The following is a 16,171-nucleotide window of genomic DNA, read 5'->3' on the forward strand; positions in this document are numbered from 1 at the left end:
GATTACAAGGATCTACATGTGACCTCCTCCCTGGGGGACGGACAACAGAAAAGTGGGTGAAGGGAGATGTCGGACAGGGCAAGATATGACAACATAATAATTTATAAATTATCAAGGGTTCATGAGGGAGGGGGGAGAGGGGAGGGAGGGGAAAAAATGAGGACCTGATGCCAGGGACTTAGGTGGAGAGCAAATGTTTTGAGAACGATGAGGGCAATGAATATACAAATGTGCTTTACACAATTGATGCTTGTATGGATTGTGATGAGTTGCATGAGCCCCTAATAAAAATGATTTAAAAAAAAAAAGAATCAATTCAGGAGAAGTGGGTTTGTGTTGTTTCAATGCTTCCACATACCCACATGTCTTTTTCTATTCTCTGGTTGTTTATAGGCTATTTGAGCATTTATTTTTATTTGATCTTTTTGCTACTTATCTACTTATCTCTTTGAATCTCTTACATTTCTTATTTAAAAAGTGTGTCAAACTGGCCAATTGTCTTTGCTTTCCCTACTATATGTTGCTTTCCATTAATTATGTTGGTAGGTGAGAATATCTACTTGGCTTAATATGTATATTTTCTCCTTGAGAACCTTCTTTAGGTTTATTAAATGAATAAATAAATCTATATTTTATATCGTATCTATTTCTTATGTCTCAAAAATGAGCTGAATAGCTGTTCTCATGATCATCTTAAGGCATTTACTATTTCCCCTTAGGAATGAGAAATGAGTTAATCATTCATAAATCTTTATCGAAATTTGTGATTTTGTCTGTGCTTGATTAGCAATATTGCTCAGAACAGTCTCCAGAGGGCCCTCTTTCCTTCACAACAAAACACAAACTAACTGGCATCCAGGAACCCCTCGGACTCACAAGGACCCTATGATAGAGCACCCTTGTCTCCTGGGTTTCCAAGACCATACACCTTCACGGGAGCAGACAGCTGCATCCTTCTCCTGAAGAGTGGCTTGTGGATACGAGCCATTGACTTTGTGGTTAGCAATTTGGCCCTTAACCAGTGGTATCACCAGGGTTCCTTCCTGCTATCTAATTCTTGCCAAGTTGACTGTATGCATAATTCAGACATACTTGCTTTGTGCATTTATTCTAAATATTGTTCGTTAGACACTTTAAATTTAGCTCCCACTCTATCAGAACATATCAGAAAATGTATCTCAATAAAGTATATATATACACACTCGTTTCGCTTCTCTAAAGAATTCAGTTAAGTACAATATTGATTAAAATCTTACACTCAATTCTATTTCACAGCTCTATAAGACCTCCACTTAGTTGAATTATTAGATGTTTATATTTTATGCAACATTTATGTTGGTATTTTGATCCAGAGGCAATCTTTCTACTTTTCAAGACTTTTTCCCATTTCTGTTTACTCCTAAGTTATTTTAATTTTGTAGCTCCTGATTTTCTTCAAGCTCTACATCCTCTCTTCTTTCTGCAGCACGCAGAGTCTCTGGTATCTGGGCTAGTCTATAGTTAGCTCCTCATCTCTCCAATGTTCTTTCTCTTATTACCGCTCCCGGATTTTCCCCTTCTTCTCTTCTTCTGCCTCTCTCTTTTCCTTTTGGTCCACTCTGCACCGTTGGCAGCCCAATTTGTAACAATGACGCCACCATGGCTGCCCTGTGGGTTTCCAAGCCTGTCAATCTTTATGGAAGGGAACTGCCACATTCTTCTGCCACATTGCTGTTGGTGGTTTTGAACCTCTGCGTTTCTCAGGTAGTGCCATCCGTGGTACCCTAACACAAAGGTTGATGACTAGGTTGCAAAATGAAGGTTGGGAACCGTGGAAGTATTGCACAGTAGGAATTATAGAATTACGAAGGAAATGCTAAGTAATTGGAACTGTCAGTAAGGAACCTCATCTTATGTGCGCTCCTAACCATTCTGCGCTGACTGCTTCAGCCCCCATTCTCCCATCCTGTCTTCCAATCCATTTTCCTTCCTTCCTTTTCGTTTTTAAATGTCTCTCTACGATCTCATCCTTTTCTCACACCCCGGGGGACCTTTCTCTGTTAGTCTGGCCCAGGGATCGGCAGACTGCAGTTGTCAGCCATATGCAGTTCTTTCGGTACCTAAATGTGTTTCTGAAGTAAAACTGGACAATAAATAAATACAGGATATGATTCCGATCATGGTGAGTGCATTTGTTTGTATTTATGGGTCTCAAATAATTTTTAAATTGTTGTGAGGGACAGGATCGGCTCTTCTGTCTCCACAGTTTGCTGACCCCTGCTCTGGCCAGTTGCCATTACTTCAGCTTCCATTTTGTGCAAGTGGCACATTCCCTGCCGGAGGTCCCTGTGGCATCGGCCTCCCTCAAAGGCCAACGTGAATCTGTCTGTCTTAGCCACAAGGTTGTCCTGTAGGAGAATATTGCTTTTTATTTTTTTCTTCATCCACGAGGCAATTTTACAAATTAGACATCGACCGGAGATAATTTCTTGAACTGGACAGACATTGACCCGTTTGCTGTCCTCTCTCATCCTCCGTCTGAGTGCCTTGGGGGATAAGGGGACCTGGTGGCACAACTGTTAAGTGTTCATTGATTAACCGAAAGTTTGGTGATTCTAGCCCACGCCATAAGATAAAGACCAGCGGATACGCTCTAATAAAGGTGGCAGACTGTGGGTCGCATGGGGTCATCATGAGTTAAAGTAAGGCTCGATGGCACCTAACTACACCGACTCCGGGGTATACACTTGGGGCTGTTGATTGACGCTACTACTGACTTATTAGATTACTGAGGCCAGAGGTTTCGACATTTATCTCCTCATTCCAAGTGCCAAATTTCCCCAAGGCTTACCATTAGGAATGAACCCTTCCCCCCCAATACTCTGCTTCATTACACCGCAGATGGTCAGGCTAAATGAGATTTCAGCATTCATCTAAGCACCTATCACACTGAGGGATTGTTGAATCGAAGGCACAGTACAGTGCCTGGCCAGAGTCACTGTAGGGTAAAGGCAATTAAACACATGTTTTCTGCTCAAATCTGACATGTATCTCCTAAAGAACTCTTCATCACTCTGCCAGAAGAATGGGCTCAATCAGCCAGGAAAGATTTGCATTTGCAATTTACAGATTGTTTGAAGCATTGAAATTCCAATACATTTCCCTAGAATAATGGATAGTATTAAAAGTAGAAATTAATTCAATGGGGAACCTCTCTGATGATAAGGAATTTAATAGGAATTGGTAATTGCTAAATTCTAGTCTTCAGAGCCTAGGATTCCACACATTTGAATCACTGATTGTATCATCTTTTTAAAGCAGCATACAAGGCTCATCTTTTAAACAGATATCTATCAGTTAATGGGCAAGAGTAATTTAATACATTACTCTTTCTCTATTAATATGTATTCTATATTAATATGTACTCTTTATTAATATGTTATACAAATTAATCACTAGAATATGTTTTGCTAATATCTGCCGAAGTTAGTCACATGCAAATCAAACTGTAGGGTGGAGGGAGTGTTCTTGCTCTCTTTAACCTTTCCCTAGAAGAAAATACTAACCCATGTGATTGGGTCAAATCGGAACACAGAGTTTGGGCTATGTTCCTATTGGTGTGCTTGAGAGTGTCAACACAATAAGACATCAGACACAAGTACAGCACTCTTTTTCCTGCTTCTGTGTGGCACAAGTGGTCAGACACTAGCATTTTTCCCTCTTCACTTTCATCTCCCACTTTATAGCTCCGTCTTTTGAATGCTCCTACATCTTTGTCTCCATCCTTGGTTGTTCGCTATGAACAGTGACTCTTCTTCGCAATTATAGTCTATGCCCATTTTCTGGACACCCCTGGTCACTCTGTGTACTAAACCCACTGGTGATGAATCAATTCCAACCCATGCCAACCCATAGGTACCAGAGTAGAATTGTGACCCACGGGGTTTTAAATAGTTGATTTTTGTGGGGGAAGTAAACCACCAATTCTTTCTTCCTAAATAGTTCTGGGTTAATGAAAACCTCCAACCTTCTGATGAGCAGACAAATACATTGACATTTTGTACTACTCAAGGACTCCACGCAGTAATGCTCCAACTCAACTCATCCTGGTTCTCTGAATCTAGTTCCAACGTCAACCCAGGTGGCTAATACCCTTTCCAGTCTTGTCAGGTGCCTGCCAATGGGGGCATAACACAGGACATGTTCACCAAGCAACTCTGAAGGGCTGAGGGCTGGAGAGCAAAATGGCCTTGTAGACCGAGCCAGCATCCAGAGTAGAATGGCAGAGTGGCCCTCTATTGCCTCACACATTTTTGAGACATCTCCAAATTGTACAGTAGCTGCGTACCAACGACCAAAGTTTAAGGGAAAAAACAACCCCCAAGTCCCAATCTCCTTTCTGGCAAACGAAAGTTTGGAAGTTCTTCTAAGGAGGAAAGATCCCCCCCCAAATCTGCTGCACCTAGGATACGAATTGACCTGCGAGCTGTGTTCATCAAAATAAGGTCCTAAGGGAATACACACTTTCTAAAGCCTCTTACTTGAGGCCCCCAAGATTCAGTGGGCACCATGAGTGACATAGGAGAGGTACGATCAAGGGGAGTCAGTCAAATTAGTCTAGTGACAATATTTCCTTTTGGAAACATCTAGAAATACATACCTTAAATGTTGGTCCCTGAGCTTAACGAAGGTCTGGTTTCTAGAAGTACGAACTCATCAATGACCCAAACAGAGCATGCTCATTTACCTTGGGGCTCCAGGGAGCTGCTCTCTCCGGCGTCCTGGCTGCCATGTTCAATGGAACTAGCTCTTTTAACGCCCAAGTGGACATATGCAGGTTAACTTGTTTGGCTTGGTAGAGGATCTTATAACAAGAAAACTCCTACTTGAGCATTCATGCCCCGTCATTTATATAACTCATGGCTGAATGAATATAAATTACTAAGTAATAGGGGTCTAATAAAGGAAGGTTTATATTAATTCTGAAAGAGCCTGGGATCTGAATGTAGATGAAATGGTTGAAGTCTTTTCCTACAAGACATAGCTGAATGACCTAAGGGGTGCCACTTAGCTCTTTGAGGTGGCAATCCTAATACATAAAGAAATTAACGTTCAAAGAGTTGCAATGACTCTTCCAGGGTCACAACGTCAGGAAATGATAGTGATGCGGGGCAGGGATTCCGGCGGAACTCGGGCTTGCAGCCCCCAGCTCTTCCAGGGCTCCCCTGACATCTGACAAGGTCATGTGTCGCAAGAAATGATTCCTGTCGTCTAAAAGCCGATACTGAAAATGTCATGCTTTTCGGTGATTTCATTAACATTTTCAAATGTTAACAATTCTGTCAGCCCAAACGGAAAAGGACTATGTGAGAAATGAAAGCTTGCTAAGGCTTGCATCCTTGCATAAAGCTTGCATCCTCGATTCGTGGCTCATTATCCTCATGACTTCCATTGTGCAGGGAGGAAGCAGGGTCAGCCTCACAAAATTTAGGAACAATTAAGAAAATTACTGTATGCAGACGTGACTTATGGGCTGAGAATAACTAACTTGCTAAACGACTGCATTAAGCAAAATAAATAAAGACGATGAAAACTCCACAGAGGTTTCAGGGCTTAGGGCAGCTTTTCGGTTATTCAGTATCAACATTCCTGCTAGGCTTTTGCCCACTTCCCTGACCCCTTTCTGGTCACTTTGAAATGTTCTCTTTCACTCTATTCCTCAGGGAGTTTTCTGGGCATATTTTCTGAAGTTCTTTGAGTGCAGTTCTCAAACACATCCAGAAATATTGTCAGTGACCCCGAAACATTATGGATTGCTGCTAGGCTTCAAACCTCACTCATTTCCTCTTGAAAATGTCCAAAGTGAGTAGAATAAACAACATGCACCAACAGCAACAATGACAGGTTACTCACTAATCTAACATCCCACCCCCCACCAAAAAAAGAGGAAAGGAAAACCACATGGGGAGCATTTAGAAGAACAGAGTGTGTTTTCTTATTTTAGACAATATTTTATTGATCTACCAGCCACCCATTGTCCTGCTATAGCAGCAGATGATGGAGGGTGCCAATAAAACATAAAATTCCTTTGCTCCCTCTTATGCCAATTTCAATAACTATCCTTTAAGGCCTGCTACATGCCAGGCATCAGATGAGGCTGAATAATCGTGTCTCTGCTTAATGGAATTTATATTCTAGCTCAGAAGTCAGACACATAGACAGATAATGATGATGAAATGGGATAAGTACCTTCATATAATTTCATGTGCAAAATGCCATGAGACCTTGTGGCAAGAGGCCCAGCATTTCATAAAAATTACCTTCGAGGTGCCAAGCAGAACAGTGCTATCTTTATAAAACCACCCCACCCCCAAAGGTGTATTCAACCAAAGTCAAAAGGTACTCCTCTTTGTAGTTTCTAAACATTTTTAGATCCAAAGAGAACCAGTTTTAGTCTATCCTTCATTTTACATGAGACAGAAAAATCCTAAATAACTAATGTCATTTTCAAAAGTGATTTTTTCTATGTCTGTTGTTTCTCATAGTCCTTTCAAAATAATGGCCTCTAGAAATTATAATCAAGGTTTGCTTGGATGTTTCTTGAGACAGAAAATGTTTCTAATCTGAAGATAAAATATGGAGCCCTGATTATGTGCTACTAAAGAATTAGTGGATTAAATCTGGCTAGCAGTATAAAAAAAAAGATGCGTAGACTTTAATTTTGTAGAAATTTGAAAATATTAGTGAAATAATTGAAGGTCAGATGAAGATAAAACATCTAATGATAAAACATCTAATTTTATCATTATTAGAGTCCCACAAATTAATTTTGAATTATTTGATTTGATTAATATAATCCCTAAGGCATTTATAAAGTATGTGCCTTGAACATAGTAGATATTCAATCCATAGGATGAAAGAAGGAACCCTTAAATATATATATATAATTAAGGAGTCCTGCTTGTGTAATGGGAACATGTTGGGCTGATAGCCACAAGGCCAGCAGTTCGAAACCACCAGTCGATCCACAGAAGCAAGATGAGGCTTTTCATGCCTGTACACTCCCCGCAGGAGCAGTTCCACCAGTCCTATAGGGTTGTAGGTATAATTACATGGAAAAGGTCTACACCATTCTTGGTCCTTATCAAATAGTCATGTCTTTTCCACAGGCAAGACCCGGTGAGGCTCCCTGGGTTCCTCCCTCCAATACAATCAGATGGCCTTGTCCTGAGAAAACGGACTGAAAATGGGCCTGAGCCTAGAGCTAACTCTTCACTTCTGAAATAGCAGGGATTCTCTGACTCAGCTCAGCACCTCTGACCCATCGGTGGCTCTTTCTAGAGAAATTCTAGGTCCCTATGAAATACCCCTTAAGGATATTTCTAGTTTCTCAGGGCTCATGAACATAATTTCTATATGATGAGTTATTCTTTAAGTTAAAGGCATATCTTTATTCTAGTTCTGGAATGGTTTGAAGAACCGAAGAAGAAAGATATGTAGTAATAATAATGACTATGATATCAACAATAATAACAATAGCAGTCTATCTTGTGGAGGTCTTGGTACAGTCTATACTTGCCTGTCTTTCTCGCTCTTTATCTGCCTATTTACCTATCTATATACCCAATCTCTCACAGCAACTCCATGGCAATAGAATCGACTGTGACACTCCTTCAATACAAAGGAAACCGAGACTCTGAAAAGTTAAGTACGTTCACCAAGTCACACAAGCAGTTAATGGCAGAGCTAAAATTCAAGGTCAGATGCTCTGGCTCCAGAGTCCATGCCTCTATATGCTATTCTGTACAGTCTTCAGTGCCAAGGCCTGAGAAGAGAGGGAGCTATTCATATACTGCTGGACTCGTGGCTTTCATTTTTTAATCTCACTAAATCATCTTTAGATTTAGAGATTTATCCAAGCCTAATGATATGGAAGAGAGTGGGCAGAAAAATAGCACTTGTGGTGCATCTACTATGAGTCAAAAGTGGTGCTAGGTATTTTCCTATACAATCTCAGAGCATCGTTCATTAGCACATCAAACTATTCAGCAGTATACCAGTTTGCTAATCAGAAATTGAGGTTATGACTTTAAAAATAACTTACCAAGAATATATTTTTTAAAGCAAGAATTGAAAAGCAAAACCGTGGCCCACTACATATGCATTTATAAGCCTATAGTTCAAATGAGAGATTACCATATATACTCGTGTATGAGCTGAGTTTTTCAGCACATTTTTAGTGCATTTTTTGTGGTGAAATTAGGTGCCTCGGCTGATATTTGGGTCAGCGTATACTCGAGTATATACGGTTTGCAATTAATGATCCCCACAGACATATTATTAGCGTTTAGATTTACATAGAGTCAAGATTTTTGCAAAGAGAATAGATAACAAAATTTACTTCTGTCTATTCCTGTCGAGATGTACAGTCTCAGAAACCCTAAGAAGCAATTCTACTCAGTCCTATGGGATTCAAATGAGCCAGGATTGACCGGATGGCAGCAAGTTTGGGGTATGGCCCTATGAATGGGGAGGTGACCCAGGCCTGACATCCTACCTTGATAAATATTGTCCCGAAGTGATATTTGTGGCTTTCACATCCATGCAGCTCATCGTGCTGGGAACGAGAGCAAGCTCTGGCTGGATCATGGTGGCTGTGGCTACGGCTCTGGCCACCAGCTCCATCGCGTCTTGGACATAGTACTCAAAGACAGACTGCGTTGTTTTTCCATGAGCAATGAGCCCCAGGGGCAGACCATCGGTCCTCAGTTCCTCCACATTCTGGGAATCCCCCAGCACCCAATGGAGCTCGGGGGGTGTGAACCCGAAGTGGGTGCCGATTTCAAAGATTTGGCGGATACTTTCCATGTTGCAGCCAAACATCACCATGGTGGGCGTGCTGTCCTTGATGGCCTCAAGCTGGACCTGCAGGTAGCTCACCAGGTCCTCAGTGGAGGAGAGGTTGGTGGTGATGCTGATGACAGAGCCGAGGTGGAACCTGGGATTATTCTGGGTGAGGAGGAGGAAGTCGGAGATGTTCCAGTCGTCCCGGCACAGCAACAAGCTAAAATTGTACCAGTTGTTCATGGTCAGGACTGAGACGGTGACATCCGCGTCAGATCTTAAAGAATTTTCTAAACTCAGTTGTAGGTGAAGGGGATTCTGGATTTAAAGATATGAAAAAGAAGAATTAGAAAGCACTGGCCAAAGACTATAGCAAAGGGTATTTTAAAAAATTAATTTTTATATAACATAACCCTTTCATCTTCCCTGTCATATACAAATGTCCCTGGGAGAAAATTGCCTCTTGGGAAAATTTTTGCTTCTTGTCTAATGGAAGAACGTATTGCTTACAACTGATTCCCTGAGAGCTTTTGCTCAGAGTACCAGAGGACAGGTGGCTCCTGGTGTAGATGCCGGAGGTGACACAATCATACATTCGGCCTTTGATTTTTCAGGCTTCTCTACTGCCACACAGGCCCCTTTATGCATCCCATTTCTTCATATTATTGTCATTATCTCATCAGTTAAACGCCACTCTCAGGTGAGATCATTGAAAGAAATTTTTTTGCTTTCTTTGAAAATGAAAACTTTCAATAAATCTCAGATTTATCCTAGCACAGTACACATACTTGTATAAAGACGCTACATAAAACGGATGTAACCTTATTTCTTAAACCTCTTCTCTCCCATCCTTGGAATAATTAGTGATAATGAATCTAGATTAAGTGTTCAGTCCCATATTGAAGACTTCATTGCAAATAGACTCAGCCTGAATTCTTGCTGTGGAACATGTGCCATTTAAATACATTTTTGAAACTTCCATCACCATTTCATGTACTTATGGGACTTGCCAGCCCATGAAAGAAAAATACCATATTTGAAAATTACATTTATTAATCACATAAGTGAAGTGGAAATAGTCTCTCAATAAATAAAATAAATTGCTGTTTTTGAGGGAAGACCTTTGATCCATTCATTGACCACACCGATATCCTGAGAATGGTTAGTGCAGTGTCTTACATATCTTAGAGGCACTATTGATTCAATTGAACTCAGCGTGTTTCCATTTGTGAGAATGCACTCAGCATTTAGGTCAGTACTGTGTGTAAATAGAGGGAAGACCTTTCACAGTCAGGTTTAACACCCTTTTAGGGGTGGGGGAGGGGTGGAAGAGGTAGATTCGCTCTCCTCCCCGAAACTGTGCAGCAGGAAATAGGAACTGAGCTGAGCTTCCAACTCTTCAAAGGATCAAAGAGATTTTGATAGGAGTAGAAGGCATTTGCCTGAATCCATGTTCCAGAGCTTTAAATCTCAGCAGATTTCCATACTTTTTTCTCCTTTCAGGCAGTGTTTAGTTTTCTAGAAGGAATTTATGGCCAAAGGCAGGAGAGGAGAGCAATCATGGGGGCCAGTGAGATGTGAAAATCAAATCTGTAGCCGGGAGTTGATATGGACTCATAGTAACCCCCAAGTGCAGAGGAGAACTGCCCGTAGTGTTTTCAAGGTGGTACTCGTGATGCCAGCAGACTGCGACCTAGCGAGTTCTAACTGCCCCCTTTTCAGGTAGCATCCCTGTGCTGAACCACTGAACCAAGAGTACTTCTTGGTTGGGTGCCTGAGGGTTTAGACATGTACTGAGAGTTTGATTATGGTGCTTCCAAATTAGGCTTTACAGTAAAGTTTTTAGAGGATTATCTCTGGGGATCATTTGCCAGGGAATCTAGATTAGGGACTAAGGGTTTGAGTTGAAAACTCGTGTTGATAAGCAGGGCAGTGAGGAAATGTTTTATTTTTTTTAAATCCACCTGGGAGGCAAAAGAGAAGGGAGGTGTCAAACACCAGAGAAAGCCTCTAAGAGGCTGTTCCTAGTTTTCCAAACCAGGTCAGAAGCTGCACCTCATCACTTTTGCTTTTATACGTATAATTTGCTCCAGAGGATTCCTCTCTCTTCTTCTTTTAGTTTCTTTCCTTTCCACCCTCTCTCCCTTCCTCCTCTGCCTTAACCCACTTCTCAAAGCAGAGAGCAAGGGAAGGCAAGTGATCTATTTAACTGGGAAGAACAAATTATTCCCAACTCTTTTCTTGGCTTTTGCTGCCAGTTTTCTTTCTAAAACACAACTACGGCCATGTCACTCTTCTGCACTATAACTCCTGAATCACCGGTGGGGCACATTTCAAAATCACTGGTATGGCTTAAAAGCTCACTCCCAGTCTTAGACACGATGCCCAGCAACCCAAACATACTAAGACAAGTCACACGGGGCAATTTGTTTCCCCACAGTAGAGGCACACGTTTGCACACCTAGACAGATTGGACTATGCTGATCATTTGCTTGCATTCATATTCAAAAATTTCAAAATCCACCTCACTTATTAAGGTTTCCATAGTGAGTGTGTGTGTGTGTGTGTGTGTTAGTATTTACTAGTGTTTCTGCTGATGACATTTCTCTTCTCACAATATGAATCCCCACAAGGGTGAACTGAGTATTTGCCGCACTTTGTTCCTCTGGCTGCCGCCCAGATAGAATGAAGCATCTTTCATCTGTGTCATGGGGCACTGTGTTCACCACTCTATTACAGAACTCTTTATGCTAGATGATGACTATTTGGTCAAATGTTAATCCTCCCCTAGACTGGGTGCTTCCTTAGGACAAAAACCACATCTCAACCATTTCTGCTAGTTAGTGAGCAGTTCATGGGAGATCGTATTGGTCAGATGTGATTTCCCTTCACTGTAAGCCTTGGGGTATGGCCGTTGGCTCTTTGCTGAAAGACTGGGTGGAAAACCATTTCTTGCAGCACTTTAATGCTCATTCTGTGGCTGCAGGTGGCACAAAGGACCATCCAACAACTGCCTCCAGGGGGCCTCACTAAATTAGTGAGGAATAAACTCTAATGGAGGCAGGGGTGGGACTGTGGTCCACTTGCTGAACAGAGAAATGAAATTAGGTTCCTCAGATTAAGCGTTTAGCCAAAGACAGAGAAACGCATGTGTTTGACACAAGAGAGAGGCATGGGGTGAAATGTGGATTCCACTGAAGTATAATGATTAATCCATATAATCACACTAGTTCCTAAAAATAACTCTATTGAGAAATTGCAGATGGTGCAGTCAATCTTTCACAGACTTAAAGGACCCAATTCTTCAAACAAATGTTATGTAAATAGTAGTTTAGAGACATCAAGTTCGATGCCATTTATCTAGGAGCCTCAGATGCAGCATCTCCCACATTCTCTCCAAATAATGACAAAGGCGCGCGCACACACACAGAGAAATATGTCACAACTCATGATACTAATACTGAAAGCTGATAGTAAAACCTCTGCTAAAATTTGCATCAAAATTAAGCCAGACCAATGAAACTAAATTGAGAATCAAAATGTGCATCTGACATTAGCTTGCCATTTGCATATGCAGAGCCGTGACCTGAAAGAAGGTGTAAAGATTTTTTTAAAAATTCACATGATTCGCTTCCTAACTTAGAGACCCAGAAGCAGAACAGCCCAAGAAGCTAGAAACCTCTTTCTACTTCGCAGATCGATTGGCACTCCCTATTGAAGGCATTAAGCTGATAGCAATTGAAATACATATTCAGGTTTAGGAGAGGGAGACAACAAATAAGAATGAAAATAGGATTGGTAATTCTCATTCCCCTAATTGAGTGTCTCCTTGAGGCAATTCCCAACAGCGCGGGCTGGAAACGGCAGTGTCGCTGGGCACTCAGAGAGCTTTATTGCAACAAGTCAAGTGAGGAGTTAGAGGAAGAGTGAGTTCATCAAAAGGCGATGCAGTGGCTTCAGGGTGGCAGAAAGCCACTGAGTGGTGCAGAGAAAGCCTGCTTACCCTGCTATGGATCAGAGTGCATTTATAACTAATAAAACACCAATGCTCCACTGATACACAATCATACCACAATGGTAGGAAATGTGGAAAACAAAAAATGACAGAGCCCTTGCCTTAGAAGATATTCAAAGACAGCAGAAAAGGATATTTTCATAAAACAATAATAATTAAGATAGAGTAGCACTAGTAAAAAGATTGACCAGTAAACAATAGAACAGATGCTATGTTATACACAAATAGTAAGTAGATTTAATATATAAAGTTAACCTTATAAAGGAAGAATAATAAAATACAGAAGATACATCTTATTTGAGATTAAGAGTTGGAAAAATAGATGCTGTAGCAAAACAATACTTAAATTCTGAATCCAATCAGAAGCTAAAGAGGAGTCCAGGTGGCACAGTGGGTTCGTGTTGAGAGGCTAATCGTCTGGAACCTTCCAGGTTCTTAGAGGCAGAAGGATGAAGCTGTGTGCTCCCATGAAAGAGTTACAGTCCCTGAGACCAGAGAGGGCTGTTTTCCTCGGTGCTGTAGCGTCAGTATGAGTCAGATTCCACTCCACGGGAATGGATTTAGTTCCACCAGATATTTTAAAACATCCTAAGTTCAATATGAAATAATTAAAAAATAAATCAATAAGGCAAAAATGTCTCTGGCATTGCAAATATAAAAAGAAATAGGTTAGGCAATGCATTATATTATATTGCTGGCATTAAACATCTCCATAAAGAAAAAATAAAGGGAGATGAGAAACAAGAGAATATGTGCAGCAAAATTGCTAGACAAACAGTTCAAGTTCATAAATATAAAGAAAATGTACTAATCAATAAGGAAACAGAATGCTTAACTAGGAACTCAATCACTCAATAAAAAATGTCAAGTTCCTACTATGTGACCTGTGCTCTATCAGGCATTTTCTGCTGTCTGTAATCAAGTGGGTGAGAGATGAATCATATATATATCTATAGAAGTAAATATCTTATATATTTATAGAAGTCACTCTCAAGGAAACAAATGGGTGTAGCAAGTGTGACAGAGTGGAAAACATGTCCCAGAAAAGTTTAATAATCACGATGAGTAAGGTTAAGTTGCTTCAAGAGTTTGCTTTTTAATTAATTAATCTTTTGTATAAACACTCACTAATAGAGACTTCCGGCAACAATGGAATGTGTATTGAAAATGAAGGAGCATCACATCAGTAAGCACTGGTGTTGACTCATAGAAGACCCTATAAGACAGGGCAGACATGCCCCCATAGCATTTCCAAGACGGGACCCTTTCTTTAAGGCAGCAGACTACCACCTCTTTCTCCCTTGGAGTGGCTGATGGGTTTGAACCACTGACCTTGCAGTCACCAAGCAAGTTCCCACTCAGGCCATGGTATGTTTCGAAGCTGGCTCCTTCATGTATGAGCCGTGAGGCCTTCTGGGCATTATGAATGGTCTCGGAGTCATAAATTCCTCATTTCTAACAGGAGGGCAATACTCCCCTCCAATCTGGGGGATGCAACATGAGGTGACTGTGAACACGGGCTAATAAATGGAAAGTCCCTGGCCCGGAGTGAGGGCCCAGTACACATCAGGGGTTACATTTGCTTATTCCTTGTGTTGGAACTGCTTCCTGAACTGTGCTTGCGAAAGGAACCGCAAGACAGTTTTCTCTTTGCTATTGCTCTCTCTGTTTGAAGTACATTTTCACACAACCGTCTCTGCAATGGATATCTTTCACAAATACCAATGGCCCCACTGCTTAGCAGAACAGCGGCTGTATGTCGTACTGGGAAAGGCTACTTACTGGGAAGATTCTGTGTCCACACTAGGTCGACGGAACCTGCTCTCTTTTGGGTAACTAGTTCCAGCACCACTTTGCAAGGAAATGTTGCACCGACTGCTAGAGGCTGCGCTCTCCCCGCACCATCAATCTTTGTTCTTGCTGACAGGACACATTCGGCTATTTTCCAGATCAGTAAAAATTTCAAAAAGAGGGTTGGTGCAGAGAAGAGTTTGCCAGAGAGTTCTGAGATATACCCTGATGGGAGAAAAGAGGTAACGAAGTCGGGCTTACTTTCAGAAATCTTCTCTGCTTTTCCTGGGCAAGCAAACCCATTCCGGTTCACTTTCTAGGCCAAAGTTCAGAAAGCTCAAGTGAGTGTAATATTTCCACTCCCTGTAGCTGAGATGAAACTCTCTTTCTTTCAGAAGGCTGCTGATTACTATAGGAGTTCAAGAGCTCAGAACAGGTTTTCGATCTCTTCTCAAAGAGGCTAGAGAGCTTTCTGTTTCTCATTAGCTTGCACCTTTTTTGAACTATATGATGGAGAATAATATTTCATTCTGAAATGAAAGCTTAATCTTGTAGCATCCTGGGCTTTTAAATAAATGAACTATTTTTAGGGTTGCATTAAAAATTCAAGCAAATGAAAGGCATAGTCCCTGCCCAGAAATTGTAATCTAATAATAATACAAATGAAGAGCTAATACCTGCGGATGTCCCTAGTGCCTTCTGCTCATTGCTTGATTTTGTGCTCACAATGGCCTCTTGAGAGGACAGTGATTAACCTCATTTCACAGGTGGCAAAATGGAAGCTCAGAAAGAGTGATTCTATATGAGCCCCAATAAATTGATTAATTAAAAAAAAAGAGAGAAAAAAAAAAAAAAAGAGTGAGTCTTTTTCCAAGGTCGCTCAACTACGAAGACATAGAGTCTGGATGTGTAACCCTCTACCCTGGATTGTTCCTTCTATGTGCGTGGTAAGAGCAACATATGAGGTAGACCCTGGGTATTTTCAGATATAATATTTTTAGTTCTAATTACTTCCAAGTGATCCTAAATGCCCGTGGCACGAAGCCACTTTTAACACAGATCCTAACTAAACAAAAAATATCCCCTGAAGTCTTCTTAAAATCAAACAATAGCTTAACTAGTGAAAGATGTCTGCCTTGGGCACTATGCTCTTTTGAAAAATACATACATGGGAGGAAACTGACAAGAGCAATTCAAAAGAGATTTCACTGAGATCGGAACCGTAGGGGGCAGTGAGTTCATGTTCTTGGGGGAGGGGCACCTCGGAAAAGGAGGGTGAGAATAGTAGCACAACGTGAAGAATGAGATCTGAAGGTCACTGAATTGTAGATGTAGAATTGTAGAATTGTCAGGTAGACTTAGGGATTGATGTATTTTGCTGTGCATGTTCTCAGTAACAATTATTAAACAAGCAAGAAAAGACAGGCCTGGGCATGGTTATAACCCCATGCCCGTGGAGCCTTTAGGGGCTCGCCTGCTTCCCAGTGAGACAATGGCTTCCCAGGTATTTTCTCCACTGGCCAAGATCCAGTAAGTCTATGA

The 16,171-nt window shown here is 41.2% G+C and overlaps 1 protein-coding gene across 1 annotated transcript in view; it reads right to left on the bottom strand.

Annotated features, from left to right (window-relative positions):
* The window catches only part of GRIN3A (glutamate ionotropic receptor NMDA type subunit 3A), a 209,187-nt gene that overhangs the window by 136,322 nt on the left and 56,694 nt on the right, over positions 1-16,171 (bottom strand). The window contains exon 2 of the mRNA XM_004710974.3: positions 8,537-9,141. Within this exon, the coding sequence (XP_004711031.1) occupies positions 8,537-9,141 (605 nt within the window). The remainder of the gene's footprint in view (positions 1-8,536; positions 9,142-16,171) is intronic.

The sequence above is a fragment of the Echinops telfairi genome, unplaced genomic scaffold (genome assembly GCF_000313985.2).
Source record: "Echinops telfairi isolate 266 unplaced genomic scaffold, ASM31398v2 ScPeMD7_7410;HRSCAF=8448, whole genome shotgun sequence".
Classification (NCBI taxonomy): Eukaryota; Metazoa; Chordata; class Mammalia; order Afrosoricida; family Tenrecidae; genus Echinops; species Echinops telfairi.